We start from the raw sequence: 27,307 nt of genomic DNA on the forward strand, positions 1-27,307 counted from the left end.
TTCATGCAATTATTAGGTGGTTTGGTTTTTAGGCGGAATATGATGCATACTATCGTTACAAGAAAATAAATAAAAGAATGCAATACGTAAATAAAAATTCCTAGTGTGGCCTATCCTAGTAAAAAGAACATAATACAACTTTGGAATCCACCGTTGGACCCGAGAAGCTTGTCTTGATGTTCCATCTTTTTCATGCAAATGAGTGAGCATCCGGTCTCCATCTTTGGTCTTCTCAAAAATTACAATTAAAATTTACAAAAATAAACCTATTTACATTCTAAATAAAAACTGTAATTACAAGGGAAAAATCAAAATGGAGATACGAGATCTCAAAATACAACCAAGACCGTGTTCCATCATTACGGTAACACGTTCTACTAAGGCCACACTAAGTTACAACCGTTTGTAAAAATAAATAAATACGTAATTAAAAGCATTCAAGGCATTCAACAATAACGATAAAAAAAATGCATCAACTAAATTAAATTTATTCGTGACATAATTCCGTAATTATGTTAAATTTATCCAAACCACCTTTAATGATTAAAATTATGTGACAAAACCGCTTTAATCAACTTAATTTTAATCCGTGATAATCCGTTACTTTAAATCGTTTTAAAATAACTAAATGGTACGTGAGTGAACCGTTTCACTATCAAGCGAATGCATAAATCCGTATTATGCACATGTTAAGGCCAAAAAAAAATAAAACTCATATTTTTTTATTTTTTTTTCTTCACGTCTGGCCGTGAACAGTACCAAAAAAAAAATTTTTTTTTTTTTTTATAGGAGCTAATGCCGAGAGCTCAAAAAAAGCCAAAAAAAAAAAATATTCAAGCGGCTGAAAAACGAGAGCCTTAACAAAACAAACAAAATCGATTTGTTAACAAACAATTGTAAATTGAACATAATCCGTATTAAAACAAAATTACAATTGACATGATCTTAAGATATTGTTATAATTATCGATTAAAATAACAATACGCAAAGAACAAATCGAAAAACAAAAGATCGGCTGATCTAGACATAAACCGTTTTGCACGGTTTCCAAAGCACAAAACCGCAACAGCCAAAAAAAAAATTGCCGTGGGAAAAAAAAATGGCTGCCGCACGAAATTTTATGCACAAAATTATCGATTCAAATTCGTTTGATGAAAATCACATAGAAAAATTTACGTGGCCTCGCTCTGATACCACTTGTGGGGTAATATCCGTATAGTACCCTATAAAATTAGGACTATAACGCAAATTTTATATGTAATTATTGTCATAAAACGAAAATGCAATAGAAACGATAAAGTATTAGAAATAACCTCGGGTCCTTTGAGATGTGGCCTAAGAACAGAAATCAAAGTAGATTTCCTCCTAATCGATACACCCAAGACCGTCTGAGACTATGCCCTTGTGCTAGAAATGAATTCTCTAATTGCCTTGCAATATTGAGAGAATTTGTTGTAAGTTTCTTTAGATGTGAGATCTAGGTTTTGAGAGAAAATTGTTCTCAAAACCCTAAAATTTTTGCAAAAAAATGATTAGGTTAGAAAGGAGGAGAAGCTCTCCTTTTGTCCCTTCACTCGGCCAACCGTGAGCTTACATGGGGAAGTGGGCTTCCACTTCCTCTTAATTTTAACTCGTGGTCCGGCTCGAAAAATGCTAAATGTATATGACGCGGTTTTATTATAAATCGTCATCGGTTATCGGTTATTAAAACATCAACTAATAACTCGGATTAGTTGAAATATTAATACATGTCCGACAAAGACAATATTGTATAATTAATTCAATATACATTAATTAAATATAATCGTTTATATTTAATTTACGAATTAACTGTTTAATTCGCCTTAGCCCATTTTATTTAATCCGTATTAAATAAAATATCTCAACATCGCATTTTGACTAATTACTAGTCAAATAACTCGGACTAACTGCTTAGTCAATTTTCTGGCATCAACATGACTGTATTTTCATACCGTCACATCTCTCAAACGTATCCTATAGGTGTGACTTTTAGGGACCAGTTGATCACCGCCATCTGTATGACAATAACGTCAAACTTATCTAGCAAGCCAACCGTTATTGATAAACGTGGACCAACTGATTATAATACAAAAGTATACCCTTTGATCCTTTTAGAGATTTATAAGTCGTTGCACTAACTGTAAAGGACACTAGCCCCAACAAAGGCACCAGCCAAGAGACTGACTGAATGATCCATTGAAGCAACTGCCTCAGTAGCATTCTCAACAGGGTCAAGGGTGAGCATAACATCCGACTTAGAAGCAGCGTAATCCCTGATCTTCACCCTAGCAGCCTCCATATTGTCCACCCTGGCTCTCACTTCCCTGGCCGGGGCAGAAATATTAACATCCTCAATTTTCCTTTTTTGGGCTGCTGAACTTGTTTCAGCAGGGGCAGCAGGTATAGCAGTGACCTTGGCGAAAGATCGACTGTTTCATCAAATCAATAACGAGCTCGGATCCCCGCTACCCTGGGAACCTTCTTCCTTGATCTTAGCCAGCCTGGCGGAAAGGTCAGCCATGCCAAAACTGGCAAGGCGAATAGATGACCTGGTGGCTACAACGTGAAATACTATATTAGCAATATAAACCAAACATTATCAGGAAGCCAAAGTAAAACGAAAAAAAAAACTAAGATAGACTTACTGTCTGAGGTAGTAGCACTAGCAGCCCCTGAAGGTTTAGCCGCCCTAGCAGCACTGTCAGCCTTCAAGCAGCGAGGAAGGTGACCAACCCCACAACAGAGAGGCCAAGACCTCTCCAAAGGAGGAATAGCAAGGAAAGCAGAAATATTAGGAGTAGGATACTCAGTCTCAGTAACCCAATCATCAACTCCACACATGAGAGGTATGACTTATTATAAATTTCATTTTATTTTTCACTAACAAATAAAATATGCAGGGCAAAGAGAGAAACCAAAAGACTCACCAGCAACGCAAGCCTCGTGATTTAAATACGCCAAGTCAGGACCCACAAAATTGGTCCTGACAAACATGTACCCAGCAGCCCAGCCTTTATCATGGCGACTGTCCAAGTTGCTCAAAAGAGGAGTAGTAGACGCCCTGACCTTAAAACTTATACGGCCAGGACTATTTGTTTTAACGGCATAACAAGCCTTCAAATCATCAAGGGAAAAAGAAATATTGTGTTTTTTATAGAGATTCTCAATGGAACACACAACCTTCCACACCATTGGCATTAACTGATAAGATGGAACACCGATCTCCTTAATAACCTCAACCATAAGAGGAGAAAAAGGAAGCTTACAACCTGCCCTGAAAGCCCAATCATGAATACAGAATCAACCAGGACAAGCCCAGTCGGCCCTGATGGGAGAATTCTCAGGGATCCAGACTTCAGCATCAGCAGGGATGATCCTCTTATCCTTCAAAATCTTCTCAAACTCAGCCTTCAAGCGGTTTGCAGGAGACTGATCCTCATTTAAAGCCTTCGTAGGCTTGAATTAAAAATCACCATGTAATATTGAGATCATCTCCAATGGATAATCACTCGCTTCTTCGATTGTGGGAGATGGAGCAAAGAGAAGAAGTAGGCGATTTTCGAAGAAGTTTCCTCGGGATTACGAGGAGGAGGGGTTACGAGAACCGCCGCCCGGTAGACTTCTTTTTTGCGGCCATTATTTGAAAGATTATGCAGAATTGATCGAAGATTGAAGAAGTTGGGAATTAAGAGAATCAAGAGAAAGATTATTAAAGAGAGAAATAAGAAGAATTGCTTTGGTGAGTTCAACTTAATGAAGCACGCAGTATTTATAATGGAGAAGATTAGGGTTTCAAATTTAAAAGGAAGTGGATAATCATTAAGGAAGTTGCGAAAATATTACACGCGTCATCAACTGCAGAAAATAGCCGTAGCCGTTACAGAAAACTGATCCGGGCATAACTTAACCGTTGGGTAAGCTTCCCAAAAATAAATTTATCTCCTCGTTTTTCGTCCGGCACACTCGCAAATAAGGAGATAAGGGGCAATTGTTAGGCCGGAAATCCGCATGACCTTCCCGATCGGATCTCATCTAAACTCGATCGGGCCGTCCGCCGGGTGTCGGCTATCAGGACACATGAAGATAGGCGTCAGGCCATGGAGAGGACAATGGTCAAAATATCAGGACGATATTAGACCATATACGCGTATTATAAAGGAATTATATACGCAGCATTAAGTGTGAAGATCTCAAAAAAATGCGATAATTAAGGGAGGAATAATTAGCAATTATTACATGCAATAATGGAGAATAATCCGCATTCATTACCATATCAGGCAGCCGTTCAAGATTGAAGATTATATAAGGAGCACTTTGAATATGTTGGACTCATCTCGTTCTTACACAAGAAGAAGCATACGCAATACATAGAGAAATATAAGCATTGTTATTGTCATACAATTTTTTTTCTCCCAAATTACATAGTGAAATCCTCTCATGGCTTGGTGCCCGTGGGTTTTTCCCATTCAAGGGTTTTCCACGTACAAAATTCTTTGTCTTATTATTGTTATCATTATTTTATTTACAGCTTTACATTGTACCCTGACGACCTGACCAACAGACCATCTAGAGCTAGTTAACCTTACACAACTCTACCCTGACCTGATTTCGCCTTGCGCAAAATCCACACAAGACAGTTGGCGAGCCTCGAAACGCATCACATTCACCGTGGCTGGCGAGCCCCTTTCATATACGCACCGCGACTGGCGAGCCCCTTTCATATACGCACCGCGGCTGGCAATCCCCTTTCATATCTGCACCGCGGCTGGCGAGCCCCTTTCATATACGCACTGCGGTTGGCGATCCCCTTTCATATACGCTCCGCGGCTGGCGAGCCCCGTTCATATACGCACTGCGGCTGGCTAGCCCCTTTCATATACGCTCTGCGGCTGGCAAGCCCCTTAATATACGCAACACAGCTGGCGAGCCTTTGTCCGCAAACAAGAAACAACTCAAGGACATATCCCGAAGATGCCTCAGTTATGACTCCTTCTTTTGGCTGGCGAGCCTTTATACGTAGTCTTACGGACTTTAAACGACCCGCACGGACAGTTGACAGACTCTAAACTTTTCCCGACGACAAGTCCTTGGCTCTTACCCTCGAGTCGCCTTTGCGTCGCCCTTCCCGGCGGCAGGTCCTTGACCCGAATCCTTTCGAGCCGCCTCGACGTCGCTTCGATCTCCAGGTTGTAATCTTCGATTGACCTGGGGGCTCTACTTTGACTTTCGCCCTATCCAAGCCTCATTCAAAGTGGGGGCTCTCTAGATACCCATTATCTGTTGAGTCTCCAACAAACACCCGATGATTATCGGACTACAACATGCTTAGGAATCACAACGTTTGATCGACATTTTTGTACAACTATACGTCGGAAAACTTAAAACGATTTCAAAAATAAAAGATTTCAAAACTTTTCAAAAGTACCCGAAGTGTTTAGTGCATGACGACGGGGTCGCAATGACACTAGTTAGAGTCAAAACCGACACCGGACCAAAACCCGACTCAAAATTCAAATCCCGACTCCAACAACGAGTCAAACCGAGTCAAACACAAAAAACAAACTTTTCAAATACTTCAATGTTAAGGTTTCCCGGAATCCTTAGTGGTCAAGTACAAACCAAGTTCATCCAAAACCTAGGATAGAACAAATCATGATTGCACTTGCGTGATAGTGACAAGCACCTCGAAGACCCGCGAAATGGCTCGTGCCTCTTTGAGCAGCCCATGCGGTCATGTCGCTCAAAACGCACACAACCACCCATTTTCCTATACCCCTCAAATGCCACCATTTGAGAGTTACGCGAGCGCCCGCCCCCTCATTTCTCCCTTAAAATTCTAGCCTCGACTTCTCAAGTCACAAACCGACACGTGTTTATAATATATCGATCGTAAACACAAGCCTTACACATTGTTTGGTACCGTCATCGTGCATTAAATCACTTGACCGACCATCTCGACCACTACACCATCACTAAACTTAAAACACTCTTTTACTTTGCTAAAACGGTTTTCAAACCGAGTTTTCCGGCCAAACAAGTTGATACACTTTCGTCGGTTTCTCGTCTCAAGCCTAGCATGTAAGTATGAGGGTGTAAAAAATCTTCTTCTATCATGTTTTTCATTTGTTTCATAACTATAACATGCTAAAGCATGCATAACATGGTCCAAATGGGATAAATGAGCCAAAAACGGATTTTTGGTTGAGGCAGGGACTGCTTATATAGGAGCCAGGCTCGCGCCTAAAGCCCCTCTCACCCTAAATCCAAACGTGTTTGGTCTCTTCTTCCTTTTTATTTTTATTTCATATTTGTAGTCGGTTTTTACCATTTCAAATATCTCAATCCATTTTTATGACAAGTTTTTTAACCTTGAAACATTTTTCACCCTTGGTTCCTAATATCATGACGGTTTAATCCGTGTTTCGGTGATAATATTTGGTTAATTACATTATCAAAGGTATTTTAAAGCCTTTTATTTCATTTGTTTACATTTTGAAGGGTATTTTAAAGCCTTTCTCATTTCTTTACATTTTCAAAACAAATGTATTAGTCACCAACACAAAATCATCCTTGGTTCTACATACCATGTTGGATTTTAACCCGGGTACGACGATGAACATTGACTAATTACAAACAAATGAACTTAAAACAATTAGTTCATAATCATTTTCAAAACTATTCATGTCAAGCTTGCAAAACCGAACCCGATGTCTAATATTGTCAAAACAATGGCGATTATTCAAGTCTCATTCTTCAAATTAGCATAAAAGCGGCCTAAACGGCCTTTTCAAATCAAGACGAGTATAAACACCCATTTTTCAATACATTTTAGAACCCTTTTAATGGTCAGAAGGCGTCTTTCATCGTCTGTTGACCCGCGCCTAACCATGCCACTTATTTTTCCATTTTCAAACCAGGGCAGACCCATTTGCATCGCCAACAAGCTCGTACCTCTTCTGGCTGCCTGATGCAGGGTCTGTTTCCCTTCCAGCTTTTGTCTAGGACGATCCCGACTTTGGTTAACCCGAATACAGGAAGGATCAGATGACAAATCTGCTCATTTTACATTATATTTGCAAAATGTCTTACTAAGACAAATGGATCACGTTATACACCATAAACCTAACTCGGTAAATGGATGTTTAATTTCCGTCTTGCATGCAAATCAATATTAAATCCAACTTGACATCAAATACTTGATACTTGGATTAAACAAACTGACATAGAAAGCTCACATGTTAGGTTCAAACTAGTGGATGCGCATTCATGCATTTACCCGTTTTATCAATTTTTGCATTTAACCAACCAAGATCGATCAGTAGAGGCTGCTACCGCGGGCGGGATTGGGTGTCTGATTAAAGGGCTTCCCAATACGTACCTTCACCTCTTACGTAGAAACTTTGGATAGTGGACGACCTTATCCAGGGCGTACGAGAGTCATTCTAGAGATAGGATGCTAAAGAGGGACGATTCCTTATCTTTAGTACCTATGTCAAACACCGTTTTTTACCTTGGTTGACCTAGGTATAAAGTGGATTCGAACGGGTTCCAAGCATCTCACAAATGCTTGGTGGCGACTCCGAACATCTCTTGCATCGTTTCGAGACCCTTGCCGAGACGAAACCGGCCGATCTAAAACGATCCGGTCGAAAGCATTCCCTACGCCGTCGAGCGTGGCTTTCAAAAAAGACCGCTGCCGTGTCCACAGATCGGCTGGGCATCCGCGGGTGGGCCAGGTCCACAGGAAGGAATGCTTTTGAGGAAAGCCCAAGAACAAGCTCATGTCTCGAGCCAAAGGTCCTTCTAAAGTAGTTGGGAAAGTGAATGACAATGCTTACAAGCTCGAACTTCCCGGAGACTCTGGAGTTCACACCACATTCAATGTGGGAGATCTTTCACCGTACTTAGATGATGAAGGGCTGTTGGAATTGAGGTCAATTCCCATTCAAAAGGGAGGGGATGATGCATTTGATGTCGAGGAGGCCATGATTGGGCCAACAAGTGAACAAGAGCTAGTTGTTGCTAATTCTAGAATGAGTGCTTACTTGGGCTCGTACTTCCAAGTCCAAGGAGTCGGAGTCTTGATCATCGATGTTCCTTAAGTTACACATGAGGAGCTGCCTTAGGCGTGTGCAAGAGTTGCTGTTTAAGAGCTTTAATTTATTTCGTGTTACTGTTCATCGTCATACTATTCATCGTTACCGTTCACTCATGTTACTGTTCACCGTCGTACAGTTCATTGTTATTTTTTGTTGATTGTTAAATCCTTATTAATACAGCATATAAACCTCGTTGTCGATTGTTGTTGAGCGATGTTATAACTAGCGAAATCGGGTCTGGTGTTTTCGTGAAACTGATTGTAACGTGCTGCTGCTTTACTGATTTCACATCGTTATTTACTTTTCGTATTTTGCTTCCGCGTTATATATCAGAAGCTTTCTGTAAACAGAGCTCAACACTAGTGGCGCCAAAGGAATTAGGCCAGCACATGATTGTACCTCAGCGGCAAGTGGAATAAAGCCACGGACGCACCCACAACTCTTTGGCATCAAAAGCATGGAGAATACATATGCAAGGAAGATAACATCTTCATATTCAATAGGGTCACCTTTGAACTTGTTTTTAACATCTGAAAAGCCTTTCTTCGACGCAGCAAAGTGTTGGCCCCAGAGAAGGTACGCTCTGCGGCATATTCTTGTGCCCTCTGTAGAGAGATTGTTTTTGTCGAAAAAAATATACTCTCGGGCAACGCCAATCGGTGAGAGACCAGTCAGGTAGCTAATATCGGCTAAAGTAATGGTCATAGCTGTAAACCATAAAAATTGAACCCGCAGTAATAAATTTAGAAGCACAAAAATAATACGGATAACAAGAGTTTTATTATTGAAAGATTGAAAGTTATAATTTCCGTAACTCTCTTGATTCCATCTATAGGGTTTGGGGTTTTGATATGTCTACTAGGGTCTTATCGGCTTAGTCTCGTAGGGAGATGATGGAGTTCTTTTTTGTGACTTATTCCATCCTACCTAGAATTTGGTAGTAGAAAGACGGGGTCGTTTGACTTAATCCATCTGCTCTCCCCTAGTAGCTTAGAGAATAAGACATAAAATAAATATTATATAGTATTTTAAAATATTATCACAATCTTTTTTGATAATTATCTCCTAATACCAAAAATACCATATATTAAATAGATGCTAAGATATAAAATTTTAGTGTCTACAATAGCGCCATGTGGCAAGAAGAAGCAATTAAAAGCTGAATTCCATAAAGACACAAGCACTGAACAAATAGTGTTGTCAAAGGGAAGAATGTTGAAGTGCGCCAACCGAATGAATGGGTCGATCCGATTTTCGACCCACTTGTCATGGAATTTGGACAAGCGTTTGTACCAAGCGTTGATTCCTAATGTCTTATTTTTATCTTTGCCATTGCACCATCCTTTGATGGGGTTAAAAACCTCAACCCACTTAATGTGGAAAGGTCGAGGGTGAAAAGCAAGTGGACAGATATCCGAAGTGTATGGATAATGCGAGGCCAAGCATTGTTGAATGTTGGGTAAGAAATTTTCACAGCCAACATACCGGAGTGGTTGGATTAATGGGCCTAACGTGGCATCAGGAAACGTGTCACCATCAGGTTTTAGATGAAGGGCTAAGCCTAGGGGATGATAAATTGCGTTGTGAGTATTTGCAATTTTTTATTGTGACGAATCGGTCCAACAACAGCCAAAGATGAAAAAGACGCCATGAGAAGATGGTGCTTATAATTTTTCTGGATTTTCTGATAATAGAGAATTTGTGAAAAGATTTTGGAAAGATTTTATTGTGAAATAAGAAATTCTAAAGACAATTTGTTTTATAGAAAAAGGAGTTTAGAATAAAGAGGGTCCAAGAAAATCAGAATAATATTTCGCGTATATTACGAAAAGGTTTCTCTTTGGATACCGTAATAATTAAGCGGTGCGATGATTTGCCACGTGTAAAGAAACATGTGAAAGGTGGATACGAATCGTGTCCAACAATAATTAGGATTATGAGAAGCGTTCGCTTAATTCTGCCTATTTAAGTGAAGTTACTTTTCACTCTGAGAATTATTCCAAGGTAATTTCCTAAGAACAGTCCAAAATAATCTTTTTCCAAGTAAAATCTTTGATTTCTCATCTTTTTACAAGAAAAGGAAAATTTCCAGCCATAAAAGTTGTTTCAGTAGGAGAAAATGATTTCTTTTTCCCAACAACAAACACAAACGCAACCTTGATAAGATTTGAGACCGATGAGGCAAATAAGGTCTTGATGAAAGACATCAACGCTTATGTTGCATGACATTTTGAGAGGGTCGTAAAGAGTGAATTCTTCACCAAATTGACCAATAGGGCTAAAAATGGTGCATAACCATTAGATAAGAGTCAACTGTTTCATGCTATATGTAACGTCGAAGATGTGCTGAGAAATATCTTGGTGTGTCCGGACAGCCGTACAAGGCACTGTATGATCAAGGTATGTCTTTCTTGGGCGGTTTGGTTGTTGCCATCAGGTCCTGGGAGGTTAAAAAAAGTTTATTAGCGCCACCGTCAGTGGCGGAGTCAAGTGGACTCCGAATGGGTCAATCATCACAACTTATATAGGTTGTAGGCCCATCGCCTCAGAGGTGCTGAAAAGGACAAGACTGCTGGCTTTCCCGGTAGAGGGTCTGTGCGATCCAAGTACAATCCATAACCATAATTGATACGACTGTCGCAACCCTATCAAAAATAAGCAACTGGCCTCTAACTAATATAGCTAGGGAAATCGGGATCGTATCCACAGGGAGACTAAAATGTGTTCTACTTGCTAACTAAAGTCTGTCTAGATAACAAATTTGGGGTTGTTTGATATTTTGATTGCTAAACTACAAGTGTTGAAGGAAAGAGAAATAAAGAGACGAAAACGAGCTCAAATAATAATGAGATAAAGGAGCTAGGACATCGGGTCACCATGAAAATGCAACGGTCAAGCTAGAGTCAAAGATTAGTCATAAAATGGTCTGCAAGGTAGTGAAAAGGTCCTCTCGGATTGCTCTTCGCCCTACAATGTTTCTAACAGGCTCTCGCAACTTATTAGGGCAATATATTGTTTGTAGCAGGTCTAACTCTCACCAGGCTTTCGATCTTAGGTCGAAGTTTACCAATTCAATTAATTAATCATGCGCATTAATTAACTAATTGCTATCAAAAGCTATAATTAACAACATAGATTCATAAATATGCCAAATCTAATAAACTAATTAAGACCGTCTTATTATCATGGCTCCCCTAAATCCTAGCAAGGGAAATTAACTACGCATGTTCATAATAATGAAAACGATAACTATGATGGAAATTAGGGCAGAGTTCATGATTAATAACTAGTAAAAATAATTAGACATACAACGAAAAATCAAGGAAGATAATTAAGTATAAAGAATAAAAATTAATTCAATTACCGAATTCGGAAGAGTAGAGAAGAAAAGTTGCAAAGGCTAGATCTAAAGTTTTTGAGAGAAAGTAACGTAGAAGAGTTACAGTGTGTAAAACGTAACCTAGAATTCTTTACAACCCTTTCTTAAATACTAAAAGTCCAAGAGTTAAAAAAATAAGAGCTAAATGGGCCGAATTAAATAGTTAGAATTCGGCCAAACAAAAACCAGTCGATCGACTGAAAACCGCAGTCGATCGACTAAAACACCAACTTGAGTCTTCGCCAAAGTCATCTCAGTCGATCGACTAACAAGTTCAGTCGGTCGACCAGACATCAGTTGATCGACTAACAAAGACAGTCGATCGACTAAATTGACAAAACTGATCATCACAAAAGTCATCTCAGTCGATCGACTAACAAGTTCAGTCGATCGAATAAATTGTCAAAACTGATCTTCAATGGACGTCACTTCCTTTAGTCTAACTCTCTCCTCGTCGCAATCACGCATCCCGAGGCAGTCATTCCCGAGCTAATCCTCACCAACATCAAGATTGCAGCTCTAGTGACGGGTTTCGGCTCGTTTGCTAACACTTGGGCCCGCAACCTGCAAAGATTACAAAACAACCCAAAGTAGCCAATTCATAGGAGAATAGTAGCTAATCGCTACACAATATGCATAGAAATACGTGTAATGCATTAGAATAAATGCATATAAAAGGCACGCATCAATAATCCCATTGAATTTGAATGGAATCAAGTGGGTAATGATGATGACGATTTTCCAGAAGAAATTGCGGAGGATGATCATGCTGAGGGACACGTTGCTGAGTATGACAGCGATGGAGACGAGATCTTATGGTATGAAGACCTCTAGGGTTGGAGGTATGCCTGGGAATGGTGGCAGTAACATGGGCTGTTTAATGCCAATAGCTATCATATTTTGCATCAGGTGTGATAAAAGGATGTTTTTATCACACATATAATATTTTGTGTGACAAATATAAGTTGTCACATTTTAATATTTCTATGTTTTATGCAGAAATTATAAGTTGTTGCATGATTATGTTAATGTGTCTATTTTAATAATAATAAGTTATCAAATTTTCGTTTCTTCCATTTATTTAGAATTCCTATGTTCTAGTACAAATCCAATAATATTTGCGATTAACCTTGCCAGACTTGTTCTTCAAATTGGTAAGACGCTTTTGTATAAACGAAGCAACCCAGCGCTAAGTAAAGTATAAATTGTTACGACTAGCGTTGTTGGCTTATATATTAAATAATATCTTTATTATAAGGAAGTTCAAAAGGTAAAGTTTGGAATAAACCAAAATTGTAAGGAATACACTCCACTTGCCCACTTGTGCATCTCTTTGAATATGATGAGACAGTTGGGTGATTGATTTGACCTATTGAGGATCATGGCAATTGTAGCATACAAACCGCCGCCTATGAATAATAATTATCTTCAGAAAGAGGTGGAGATGTGTTTATTATTATTATTATTATTATTATTATTATTATTATTATTATTATTATTATTATTATTATTATTATTATTATTATTATGAATACAATTATTATTATTATTATTATTATTATTATTTTTTATTATTTTTTATTTTTTATTATGGTTATGCGCACAGCTTTCATTAAAATAAAAGTAAAAGTTTACATGAAATTGATGGGGAGCCGAGATACAATCTGGGCTCCCACACCCTTAGCAATAGAAAAGCTAAGTTCGGGATTATTATTATTATTATTATTATTATTATTATTATTATTATTATTATTATTATTATTATTATTATTATTATTATTATTATTATTATTATTATTATTATTATTATTATTATTATTATTATTATTATTATTATTATTATTTTTATTATTATTATTATTACTATTATTATGCACAATTGACGAAGGGAAACAGAACGTTTTCTATCTTCTTTTTATATCAAAAAGGAGATTTCTTGGTCCTTTTAACTTATTACCTTAAAAGAACTCAGAAAGTTCTTCTTTCTCTTAAAAAGAGAATGAAGCCTGAAGTTGAACATCAATGTCAATTTGATGACGGCAGTAAACCGCTGACAAGATAAGATTCGCTAGGGATTTCATGCAAGAAAGATTGCGATTTCTTAAAGTTTCATCTCAAATTGTGAACGCGAGACCTGGGCTTTGCTTCAACAAGGTTTTGGGAAAAAAGGAAATAATGAGGAGAATCTTTAGAAAGTTGCCTATTCAATCGAAATTGGCAGTAGTAGGGAACTGTCGATGTTAGGCATGGATCTTTGCCTTCAATCCTAATAGCCTTGGAGTGAGCTGGGCCTACGAGTTAAGTTTAACTTATGAACGAGATGACATTCAACCATGGAAAATAAAAACCATGAGGAATGGGAGCGAAATAGCCACGAATTGTGGTTGTTTGAACTTTCAGAATTTTGAAGAAAGAGCACTCTATCACGCAGAATTTCGGGATAAGCCTCCAGAAGGAGATAACGAATCATCTCCCATTGTGATTGATAGTTCTGATGAACATGAAGATGAAGTATAACAATCAACTTCAGAAAGCCAGGAATTCCAAAAGCCTAGCACTGAGGAGCATTCCTGAAAACTCATTTAATACGACACAAACGGAATGAGTGTTTTTGTGGGGTTCCTAGTAACGTACATTCCTTCATTTACTGAAATGATTAGGGGTTGTTCTTTGCACCTACAGATTGCAAATGGAACCAAGGTTCTTGGGAACACTTAGGAATTCGGAATGTGAAGAGGTGGGGCAGTTATTCACACCTCGGGCTCAAAAACGGTTGAGTTTCTCGAAGTATTTACAAATAATTCATTTCTGTCTTTCCCTCAGTATTTACAAATAATTTTAAGGAAGGTGTTTCAAGAAAGCGTGCAAAGAGTATGCTTGAAAAAGATGAAGGTTTAAAACCTTGTCGAGATAGCGAGAAGGATTCAAATCCTTTACTTGCACTGAGGTCTAATGAATCTATAATGATTCTCCAGATACTTTCCAAACTAAAATGGAAAAGTTTGGTAATTTGCTCTGGAGTTTGCCGAGCATGGTAGCAATGGATAAAAAGTTCGGATTTTTGGCACAATAAGCTTAAACCATCAAAGCGCTTAGCTTGGAAAAAGATTCAGCGTCCAAAGATTTAGAATTAAATAAACCATTGAACGCTGGGGGGTGGGGGTATTTGTTGGCGCCTAATTTAGTTAAGGTACTAAATTAATTATTTTAAGGATATGTGGCCCTATATACTAAAGAACACGTTGTTGGGTATGATCATGTTAATCTATGTCGAAGATAAATGAAGTCCAAGAAGAAGAACGCTGAGCTAAGGAATGCTATATCAAGCGCCTTGATGAAATTTCAAGAAGACTCTGCGGTTATTCTATCGCCTCCCCACTAAGGAGTAGTTTCCAAGAAGTTGGATATCACCTATATAAAGGAGGCATTCGTCTAAGCAAGAGACACAGCTCAAATAACAACAAGTACAACTTAGTCTCTCTTTAGATCATAGATTCTTAGTCTTAGATTAGATTAGAATTAGCTTTGACGTAGCAAGGGGAGCCCTTTCGATCATGAAGGTAATCAGTCATCTATCCATAGTTTGTAATTTAACCCTTCCGATCATGGAGGTAATTAGTCCTAGATTAGATTAGATTAGCTTATTAGTTAACCAATCAGTAAAGTTTTCAGTCGAGAAAGAAGAGAAGGTTGCCATTCCACCCACTTGGCTCCAACTTTCCATCGAAACCGAACACGAACGCAATAAATGCTTTGTCATTTCTTCTTCGGCCGAAGAGCGCAGGGATAGTGGGTCATCCCCCATGTTTCTGTGAACTTGTTTAACAATAGTCATCAGACGATTATGAGCAGAAATCGAAAGGAACATTTTGACTCACTGTTGTACTAAGAATCGCCAAATTGATCGAAAATTTACCCGAAGACATACTCGGCTCGTAAAAATACAAACCGATTAAAGTGGCTAACCAAAATGTGCCCATCAAAACTAAGGTCAACTCGATGTAAGTCGGACCGATTTAACCCGACATGATACCGAACCTCAAATAACCCGTTTTAAAGGTCTAATAACTAAAACAACAAAAATGATTTAAATTTGAATAATTTTACCAAATCATTCTATCAAAAATGAAAGTCAAACCGTGACATAAAAAATCAAAAACGACAAATAAATTAATATACCTGCCGAATTCCAAATCAGCTCGTGTTAGTATTTTAATTTTAGCATCAAGATCTGTCCTACATCTTTTTTATATATAAAGAAACGCATCAAGTGACTGAGTTGTCTTTCTCTCCACTCAACTTTGACATCAAAAATAATTGGATTCACCAAATTCAGAAGAGACAACACTCAAAAACTCATAACATGGATAATTTTGGTGAGGCAGAGTACCAACTTTACTGGGAAACTAATATGTTTTACCATTCTCAAGAACTTGACAGGTTTGCCTTTTCCCTCTTCTAATTTTGTTTAAATGTCGTTGTGTTATTTGCATAAATTTAATTGGATTTTTTTGTTTTGATTATTAGTTTGGGATTTGAGGAGAGTTTTTCAACATACTACGATTCAAGCTCGCCTGATGGAATTGCATCTCCATTGGGATCCAAGAATATTGTGTCTGAAAGAAATCGAAGGAAGAAGCTCAATGATCGCCTCTTTGCTCTTCGAGCTGTTGTTCCCAACATTACCAAGGTAACATTTCTTATTTTCTTTTTATTTACTTGATTACTACTCTGACTTTTAAATTACCAATAATAATTAATGTTGCTAATTACCGTACGCCAAATCATTTTGGAACTAAGACTTTTGTTGTTTCGATTGTTGTAATGTTGCTAATGGTTTGTCAATAACTGATCAAAATGTCTACCTTTGCTTCTGCCACAAAGACCAAGGAGAGGTTAGGGGACCATTGGAGGATGGTGTAAACTGGTGTTATTGAGTGACAAATAAATAATACTCCGTAGTTTATGTTGATGATCAAATTACCCTTCAAAAGTATTATCAATATAGAAAAAGTTAAACAAATGATTGAGACCCTCTGTTAAATCATGCAAATGGGCCTGAGCCTTATCCGAATGGAAGAGAGACAGACCACTTAACAACACAAGGGAAGTTCCATCCTAAAACCAATTGGCAATAGGAGGAGTAGCCCATTTGGTTATAAAGTGGTACAATCTCTCTTTCTCCTTCAATGTGGGACACTCACATGTGGGTTAATATGGTATTCTTCACACTCCCCCACACATGTGAGGCCCATTTAAATCAGACCGGAGCCATCAACGGATGGAATTTTCTCCGACTGTAAACAAGCTCAAGCTGGGCCAAATAAGAGGTACACAAAGCCTCGGCTCCAGCTGGCAAACAATGGCCCAGTTAATCACACTCATATAGAATAGGTAAACAAATAAGCGTCATACGGAGTATAATGGAGGTAATACGAATGATAATGTTTTAAAATCTCACAGAAAAGTAGAAAACACCCACAAATTTGCAGCGTCAAATTTATGGGTATTTGTTGACAGTTTCCCTAGATAGCTATTTTTAGGAATGTGTTCCTTAATCGTTTATTTTTAGTTTTGATGAAGCCATTGGAGTTGGTTTTAATTTGTAAATGTTGAAATAAACAAATTAACTTACTAAATTGTCCATAATTTCATATTGTGAATTTGTTGTTGTTCCATGTACATGTTAACCCAATTTTAATTATCTATCATCTTAGAATAGTCCTCCGAAATTGTTTAAATAGTTTCTATGTAATTATCCTCACGGAGCAACTTAAAGTAGAAATGGAGACATTGAGATCATATTGAATTATTAATATCACTAATTCTTCTATGCAACAGTTTTACATAACTACTCATATACTTACTATAAGAAGACAAACAACTGCCATACTTTTATTCCATGGGTGTCTTTTTGTGAAATGTTTTACATTAGTTTAGGGTAAAATGGTTTTGCAAAAAGACTGTCTAGATTGATATTCCTCCATTGTTGAAATGACTGCGTAACAGATGGATAAAGCTTCCATAATAAAGGATGCAATATCGTACATACAAGAACTTCAAGAGCAGCAAGGCTTCATCAAAACAGAAATTCTGGACTTGGAAAGCTACAGATCCATCAACAACTGTGATAGCCCATGTTCGGTAGATTATGATCAAGATATTCCGTTCGTTCCCACTAAACCAAGTAAAAAGAAAAGGCTTGATCATGGAAATTCAGAGTCTTTCAGCTCTAATGGTAGTTGCAAATCACCCGCCATTGATGACTTAGAGGTGGGTATTTTCAGATGATTAATTTTTACCTACTTTTCTCAAAGATTTTGTGAGATTATTATATTTGGCGGTAGTTTGTCAATGATTGATTGATGCTCTAATTTTTTTATGTTCAATAATGGAAGGGAGACGATAAAAAACAAAATCTTAGGTACATCATCCTCTGTAGTGGCATATTTTTCTATAGGGAAAGGATCATGTCCTAAGTTAGAAGTCATATTGTAATACTAACAAGATGTTAGAATTGTACTCCCTCCCTCCCCGTCATTTGTTTACCTTTGGTAATGCCACAAATTAAAGACCTAGAAATAGGAGGAGATCAAGTATTGGATGACAAAATTGAATATAGATGATCAAATTGTTCATCAAAGACATTCCCAAATTATAAAGGTAAATAATTAACTGAAACATCTTAAAATGGAAAAGGTAAACAATTGACTGGAAAGGAGGGAGTAGTAAACTAAATAAATTGTGGTCAAGAACCCCCACGATACAATATACTAATGAACGGAGTACTTATAATTTATGACAACTCATCTTCCACATATTTGAAGATACTAATGAACTTGATTTGATACCCGCAAGATCGTATCGGTTTTACAAATTAGTTATGCAGATTTGCTAACATAATTCTGATGATAATAATAATAATAATAATAATATATGTGGCGCAGATGAGGGTGTCATACGTGGGTGACAGGACAGTGGTAGTAAGCTTGACTTGCTGTAAGAGGGAGGGCGTTTTGGTAAAATTATGCGAGTTATTTGAAGCCTTGAAGCTTAGAATTATCACAGCTCATATTACTGTTTTTTCTGGGAGACTATTGAAGACACTTTTTGTTGAGGTTCGTCTGTCTCTCTCAAATCTCAATCCCCACTTTTTACTTGTGTAGCAAATCGAGTTAAATATTTCGAAATAATTTTGGACTTACCCTTGAACATTCTAGATTTGCTTCTCTATTAACCTATAAGACCTGAAATAAATGTACAGTACAAGATAATTATCTGATGATGTGTTCTATAACAAATATAATCGTGTTCAGAAGAAATTCGTAAGAAAAGGTAGTTAATTATTGATGGGTCGCTCCGAAATGAGTTGGGATTAAGAAATTGTTGGTGGTGGTTGTAATAGTATTTGTCTGTAGTCGCTCTCAATCAGCAATTCAGCATGCCACAGATCAGAAGAGTTTGATTATATTAATAAGCCACATGTAGCTGTCTCATCAAATCAATAAATAAACCAAATGTTTTTGTGTTCACATCATAGTATGAACGGAAGATAGAAAATTTGGCAAGGCAATTCATTATAGTCCATGTCCATTTCATAACATATATGGAACGTTCGTATGGTTTGTTTTTGCATCACTTTCATGCATTTCTTATATGTATACAACTATACATAGTTAGTTCGCATCATTTTTGTATTTGTGCTTGATCATCCAGGCTGATGAAGTGGAGAAGGATCACCTCGTTGTAAACATTGAAGCTGCAATTTCATCAGCCCGCGTCTAATAATCTGGCCTTACATGTGTTCTCCGGAAAGTTTTTTTTTTTTTTTTCGTTCTGACATTTGTATCATCAAGGAGAAGTGGAAGTTTCATGACGTTCTTGTCATTATTTGCACGCCATCATCTCCATGATTGATCAGTGATTACTCTCAAATGTCATTGGTTTGTAACAAACGAATCTCAATTTCTGGTCTGTTTCCGATTTTGCTCAAAGCTCAGCATCAAAAGTCTATAAGTACTATTCTGATATGCTCCGTCATTTGTTAACTCGTGAGCTCTGTTTCTTATGGTTGAGACTGATGACTAATAAACAAATGGTGGTAGGTTTGAATTCTCGTCCTTGAAATTGTCTTCTCGTTTAGATCCTTCTTTATCATAAATAAATAAATAAATAAATAAATAAATAAATAAATAAAAGATTGTCCTACTCAACAACATAAGAGGCTTATGTTAAGACCGTAGCAAACGGTCGAAAACAAGTTAAGGCTCAGCTAGGGGAACTGAACTTTGACATCTTAAGTGAGAATAATCCTTTTTTTGTTTGAAAGAGGCTGACATGTACGTCGTATTTAAAAGTGAAAATTAAGGATAGTGAGGGAGAAAGGAAAGGTAAAATAAAAGAATTTGTATGGTGCTCATTCATTGCTTGGCTTGTGATGCTTGAAAGATTAAATGTAAAAAGAGGGTGATGAGAAGAGGAGTTTGTAGTGAGGACAGCTGCCGTATGTATCTGTGGCAAATATTCAGAGACGATCAACCGCCTTTTTCTTTACTTGCGCCTACAGTACTGAATGCATTAGGTTGCTGTCTGTCTGAGACATTCAATATTTGTATTCCCATAGTAGACACATTTGGTGAGCTCGAAATGAAAGCTACTACAATAGCGTTGTTCAACTACCCAAGTGTATTGTGAAGGTGGTGCTAGAGAATGGCAAAGGGTGTCTATTGAGTAGTAATCAGATTTAATGGAGGGAGTTGTTCCTTCAGCAGATACAAGAACAACGGTGGGGGTTAGTTTGTCTCCTATATATTGAATGTAAAATGGTTATGAGTAATTTACCGTAATTGTCAAAAAAAAAAAAAAAAAACAATATTCTTGGTGCAATCTTGTTTAGGTATCCTTAATTTGTACATGAGCTAAATGTGAAACATTTATCATTGGTTATTTACTACTACCTCCGTGTTAATACAATCATTTTTCATTTTAAGGTGTATCAATCAATAGTTATTATTTTCATTTACAGCATAATATTATTCCATGTGTAAGTGGTAAGTTTTTTTTTTTTTTTTTTTTTGGTTAAAAGGAACTCTGATAAATTAAATAGTTCTTACAAGCAAACTATCACCATACATAAGATTACAAATAGAAATAACCCACTTTGTCCACCAAAGTGCAGACCCATAACAAAACAAAGTAATAAGGACATAACAACAAAGTTGAAGGGTTACAAACCAGCTAAAAATTACAAACATGATCAAAGCAGCAAAGGAAAAGGCTACTGGAAGTCTACTGTCAGTGCTTGCTGGATCCATGGCAAAGGTTGGGTCAAGATATGGAGGACTCCACTATCATCCATACGCTTTCTAGCGTACTTTGCTATCATATCCGCGATAACATTTGTTCTTCTATCTTCGAAGGATATTTGGCAGACTTGGAATCGATCCTTTAGCGCCCTGCAATCATTAATCAAATTTGTGAGCCGAGATGGAGCAGCATTGTCCACAGAGATGAGTTTGGAGGCATGTGCATAATCAGTAGCGAGGTGGACATTGTTCCAACCCGCATCCAAGGAAAAGAGGAGGGCAATCCGGATAGCAACGAGTTCATCACATAGAGGATCATCGGCGAAAATAGTCTTCCAACCACCACCAGCCCATAATCCATTATGGTCCCTCAAAAGAAACCCAATACCTGCATGACTTGAACACGAGATCCAGGAGGCATCCACATTGATTTTAACAATATTACTAATAGGGGGAGTCCAAGAAGGGGTAATCGAGTGGGTCGTAAGGGAAGTAGTCGGGTCAGGTTGGCACGTCAAAGTGTTAGTATACTGAATGGCAAGATTTTTAATCATGTGGCAAGTGTTTAAGAGAGGGATGGAGCGCCTTTGGAAAACCCAAGCGTTACGCCTTTTCCATAACTGCCACACACCGAAGGAAAAGATGGTAGACCAGGAAGAAGAAAACTCTTTGCACTGGAGGTTAATAGTAAACCAGGCCGTGATATTACCATTGTAGTAAGTGGTAAGTTTGAGAAACAATATTAGTATTAATTATTAAAGTACTCTGTCTCACACCTCCTTGGTCTTTGTAGCAAAACCAAATGATAACTAATGAGTGTGACGGATGGAGTATATGTTATGTATGAATAAGAGTGTGAGCAATGAGATATTATAGTCTTATAAATCTTGTTTAGGCCATGTTTAGTAAACAACGGATTAATATTGGCAGAAGTAGATTTAGAAAGCAGATCTGACCAGCAGAATGATTTAGCAGGTATGACTAGTAGATTTAGGTGCAGAATTGTTTTAGAGGTGTTTGGTAATTGACAGATTTAGAGTAACATATTGTTTAACTTCTTTGTAAAATAACAAATAAGGACATAAATAAATTATTTATTAATTACTTATATGTTTTTTTTTTACAGGAAGAGAAAGGGTAATTATAGTACCCAAAAAGTTACAGAACAAGCTAGTCGACTAAATTGCATTAGAAGCCCGACTAGCAAAACTAGTGCATCCAAGCCAACCTTAAAGATTACATAAACATTTATTAAAAGTAAAAATTACAACAAAGCAAACTGAAGTAACGAGAGCAGGATGATGAAGAATAAGTTGACCACGAGCAACCTCATCCATGTCAACTGCGTTACTAACAATTCAATGAGGCAAACGGGACAGACCAGGTGCACTTACGCCACAAGAGCGTAGAAATAAAGGGGGAAGAATGAGCCGAAAAAGCTTGTCTTCAGCGGAGAAGAATCTCATACTCCATGGTGATCGACCCCAACAGTCCAAAGTCCAACAACCCAAAGAACCAAGTAAACTGATTAGACGGACTAGAGAGCACACCCCAACTAATCTTCCAGCCAAGAACCTTGAACGAACCCCAGAACTACAACAAAGACTCCTATAGAAGGAGATTGTTAAAACATAAAAACAACATAAAATTAACTTGTGATGACATCGATTTAAATTAAACCACCACCTCCAAACCATCCAACCACACCGAAGACCCAACTCAAGCCAATTCAAACCCATACAATCCAAATGAAAATCAAACACACTCAAATTCACCAATCCAAAGATAGAAATGAACCCAAAATCGCCGTAAAGGTCAGCAAAAGATCCCCAAAAGCACCATCCAAGCTACCAAAGTTCCAAAGATCCAAAGACTCAAAACAATGACTGACTCGAAAACGTCCATGACACACATGTATGCAACCAAAGCACCAGTTGATGGCCCAACACCAAATCCACCAGGCGGATCAAAACACTACAAAGACACCCAAATCACCAAACGCCACTTCCCATGACCACCGTCTTACATGCAACCGGACCAGACAATGGGACAACACTGACACACACTAGTGATATAGAAAATGGGGCCGATAGGTGGGAGGAATGGAGGATCACCATACCTGACCCAAATCGAAACCGCATAGAACAGCAGCAAAGCAACATGATGAGCTATACTCATCGATCGACACAGACAGACCAAAAATAAAACAAGAAAATCATACCAGGGGTGGGGGGGAGAAGAGGGAAAACCTCTGGGATGGATTCAAGTTCATCGGTGACAGGACGAGGGAACGGAGGGACGGGAACGTCAATGAGAGACCCTACCCAGATGGACGAAAGCCTTTTACGGCAACAACAAAACCAACACAACTCCACCCCAGATGCATGCAAGGAGATCGATGACAAAGACATGCGGAGAGCAAGTGGAACCAGAGAACCAACACCACTCCACAAACATAAGGTAGAAAACACCAGACCAGAAACAAAGTTCCTTTAAGATGCATGATGACGGAAAGTGCTTTAAAAACATGGCATACTGTAGTAATAATTAATCAAGAATTAGAAGCATGGATAACAGTATACAACGGGTCATGACCACGGAGAAGGCATGCGAGATTTGAATCGAATTGGATGAGTGAAATAACTGGAATGAAAGATTAGAAATTAAGATTGATAAAGGGAATATCGCCGGAGATAGGGTCGGACGGGCCCATCTCTGGCGACAGAACAAACAGAGAAGGACGGTGGGTGGATGGGAAAGGTGGAGGTTACAAAGAAGATTTTAGGGGATTTTTTTAAAGAGAATTTGGGGAGATTTGTTTTATGAGAGAGAGAGAGAGAGAGAACGAAATGCTACAGTTTGTCACATATGAAAGTAGTGTTAATATTTTTTAAAGTAGTAAAGAAGACATTTTTTTTCTCTTTATAATCTGCTAATCAATATGCTGGTATGATAAGCATATTGCAAAATAGCATATTGAATCCCAATATACTATTTTAATATGTCATTAGTCAAACGCTCTAAATAGCCTATTTGTAAGTCAAACATGCTAAATTTCTCCAACATGCTAAAATTTAGTCAATATGTGGTCGATACTTATCGTGTGTTCGGTTACTTGTCGTTAGGAGTTACCTAGACCAAAACAATATTTATAACTTCACAAACTACTCTACTATTAGTAAAGAGGTAAGTAAAGGTCGGATCCCAAGGGACGGGTATTGATGTAGGATTTTCGATTGCAAATGGTCGTGTATAAGGGTGTCACAATTTGGGTTGAGGTAGGAGATCAACTAAGCTAAATAACAGTGTAAATAAACAAGCAAGATGATTAAAATGAGATGTAAACAATTGATTAAAAGCACTAGGGTGTCATGGGTTCATAGGGGATTCATGGGATTTAATCATACGAACATGTTTTCTACTAGATGCAAGCAATTATTGTTGTGATGGGATCGAATTAGTGTATATCTTACAATCCCTAGGAAGGTTTGGGTCCCGGAGCCAAATCGATTAGATTGTACAACACCTACAAGTCGACTTAATCCTCCCTATCCAACTATATGCATGGTCTAATGAGACTCGAGTTGTTTTATGTCTTACAAGTCTCATTGAAAAGATAAGTGATGGGTAAAAAATGCAAGGATTCATAGGCTCGCATTTCATCAAACATAACATGTGCATAAGTTGAAATCACAACAAGCAAGCAAATTAATTATGAAAGCATATTAGATTAAGCATGAATCAATCCCCATGTTGGTTTCCCCTAATTCTCCATTAACCCTGGTTAAGATGACTACTCACTCATTATCAAGTTTAACATGCTAACAAGGTTGTCAATCATACTAGCAAGACAAAACATGATGAATAAATGAAGATGATTAACAATAATTAAAAAGGGATTAAGAGAATTATACCTAATGATGATTCCAAATAATAAGCAAAGAATAATAGAAGTACTTGGTGATTGATGGAAGGTTGTCAATCCTCCAAATAAACCCCAAATAATCTTCAATTACCCAAAATAAATGATGAACAATAGAGAAATTAAGGAAATGAGATTTGTATTAATGCTTAATTAAGAGTTGATTACAAGATTAAGATGAGATTAAAATTGGATTCGAATAACATAAAAAGCCTCCCCAATCTAATTAGTACAATCGGGTATTTATACTAAGGATTAGGTACATAAATTAGGGTTACTAAGGACTTAAATGACGATTAAGACCTTTAAGAAAAGTTGAGGAAGTGCTCCTCTCGAAGGAGATGCTCATCTCCGCTTTGCTAGTCTTCATAGAATATGCTCATCCCGAGCGGCTTGAGGGAGAGACGGTCTGCACTGGAGAGGAATCCAAGCGGATTGGTGAGGGCGACGCTTGGATTGAGAGGGACCAGGACGAGCGTCTTGACCACGGGACGCTCGGATTGTGGCAGGCCAGGATGCTCGTCCCGTGCACTGCGACGCCCGGATCAGCAGCCAGTCAGCTTCTCTTCTTTTCTTTCTCCAACAATCCTCAAGGATCTTGTTGGAGATGCAAGGATCTTCCCATCATTGCCCATCTACTATATTATGTACAAATGCCTTCTAGTCTTGTCTTCACTTTGATGCTTGGTCATTGGATTCAATCAATTTAGCCTTATTTTGCCATGAAAATACAAGGTTTGCACTCCTCTCCTACCAAGGGAACAAAACCTCAAAGAATATGCAAAACAAAGGACTAAAGATAGTAAATGACCCAATTATGCACTAAAAAACATAGGAACGAGGCTAATTCGGGGACTAAATATGCTCAAATATTGGTCACATCAAATATCCCCAAACCGAACCTTTGCTCGTCCCGAGTAAAGAGGTGACAAAACTAGGACCCTTATTCAAACTAACCTACTAATATAGCCGATATGGGACAATTAGCGGGTCTCACTCCGCCCCTTCAACTCACAACAAGACAACCATGAGGTAGGATGCCTTCTTGCAAGGCAAGGTGGGGCTTGCCAAAATGGCGATACATCCAAGCATTAAAGCACACAAAATCAAGTAATGGATGCATCTTACAAAAGAATAGCCACTTTCCTCATCTAAGTGGCGGAAATTATCTAAAGGGGAAGCAATCTAAGGGTACACATTCCATTATAGATATGGTTTCTTCAAACTACTAAGCCTAGAAGGATACCAATAAATCACCTCCAAGTTATGTCAAGCTAGGGTACCTTTGTCCTCAATCGTTAAATGCTTTTGTCAAGAGTAGACTCCCTATGGTGTTAGAAACACCGGAGGATCGCGGAATTCCCCTTCTTGCCTAGACAAGAAGAAGGGTCGTCCCCTCTCTACCATGCACAAAAGTGGATACGATGGAAAAGGGATCAATAGAATTTTGAGTTTCATGTGGGAGTTTGCTTTTGTTGTTGTTTTTTCCCCCAATTTCTTGTGGCATTTGACATTTGAGAACACTTTCTTTTTGCCATTTCTTTTGATGTTTGACATTTCAATACTTGACAACTTTCAACTTTTTGCATTTTCTTTTGAACATTTTCAAAGTCACCCCATTTGTAGTGAGGGTGCTTATATTTGAAGCATAGGAGTTTTCATTTTTATTACTCCTCTTTTCTTTTGATGCAATTGCAAACCTTTTGACTTTTCATTTCAATTCTTGAACTCAAATTTTGAACAATTTTTGTGCCCAATCCCTTTGATGACAAAATGTGGTAGAACATGGATGATGGTTGCATGGTTTCAAGGGTCACCTTGGAATAAACGGTAGCCAAGGAGTTATCACACCACAAGGTACTCTTGACTAGGCCTTAATCCATGGGTCAAAGGATACTAGCATGACACATCCTAGGGTATTTTACAAGTATTCTAACAAGCAAAGTCTTAAGAAGAAAAAGTATCTACAAGGGCCTTATATACACTTATCAAGCTTCCCAAATAGACGGTTTCACAAAATTTTCTCCTAAATGCAACTATATGCCACGATGCAACTAACATTTATACATCCTAATACATATGGTTCTACCAACTAGTATGCCAAATAATCTAAATGCAATCCTAAATTCACATTGTTTATACCGCATCAATCAAAATAAACCCACATAGTCATTAACATAAAGAGGAAAAAGGAGATTGGAAAAATCATACCATGCGGTCTTCTATATCCTCATGTCTCAGATGTGGCGTAGTCAATCAATGTGAAAAAGGATGAACAAACACAATATATACAAGATTACACTACAAAGGAAATGAACATGTTTTTGTATTTTTGAATTTTTCAAATTTGTATGGTTTTTATGTTTATGAAATAAAAAGACATGTTTTTGTATTTTTCAAATTTTTCAATTTTTATCATTTTTGGAATATAAATTCCCATCCCCCACTTTATTTTGGATATTGTCCTCAATGTACATGTAGGAGAAGGAATGAAAAAGAAAGTACATGTTTTTTGGGATTTTTGGATAAATGTAATGATATGAATGAATGCATGCTTTAGCTAAATGCAATTCTATATGAC

At 37.7% G+C, this 27,307-nt stretch overlaps 1 protein-coding gene across 2 annotated transcripts; it reads left to right on the forward strand.

Moving 5' to 3' along the window:
* Positions 1 to 15,708: 15,708 nt before the first annotated feature.
* LOC141605725 (transcription factor bHLH35-like) lies at positions 15,709 to 19,532 on the forward strand. Of its 2 annotated transcripts, XM_074424604.1 has the most exons (5): positions 15,709 to 15,939; positions 16,027 to 16,189; positions 17,509 to 17,772; positions 18,447 to 18,617; positions 19,216 to 19,532. In XM_074424604.1, the coding sequence occupies exons 1-5, from the start codon at positions 15,863 to 15,865 to the stop codon at positions 19,282 to 19,284; spliced, it is 744 nt and encodes a 247-aa protein (XP_074280705.1). In that variant the 5' UTR covers positions 15,709 to 15,862; the 3' UTR covers positions 19,285 to 19,532. The 2 variants fall into 2 exon arrangements, with proteins under 2 accessions (XP_074280705.1, XP_074280706.1); XM_074424605.1 differs by lacking the exon at positions 18,447 to 18,617 and having other exon boundaries at positions 15,769 to 15,939; positions 19,216 to 19,464.
* The last annotated feature ends 7,775 nt before the right edge of the window (positions 19,533 to 27,307 follow it).

This window comes from Silene latifolia, chromosome 10 (genome assembly GCF_048544455.1).
Source record: "Silene latifolia isolate original U9 population chromosome 10, ASM4854445v1, whole genome shotgun sequence".
Lineage (NCBI taxonomy): Eukaryota > Viridiplantae > Streptophyta > Magnoliopsida > Caryophyllales > Caryophyllaceae > Silene > Silene latifolia.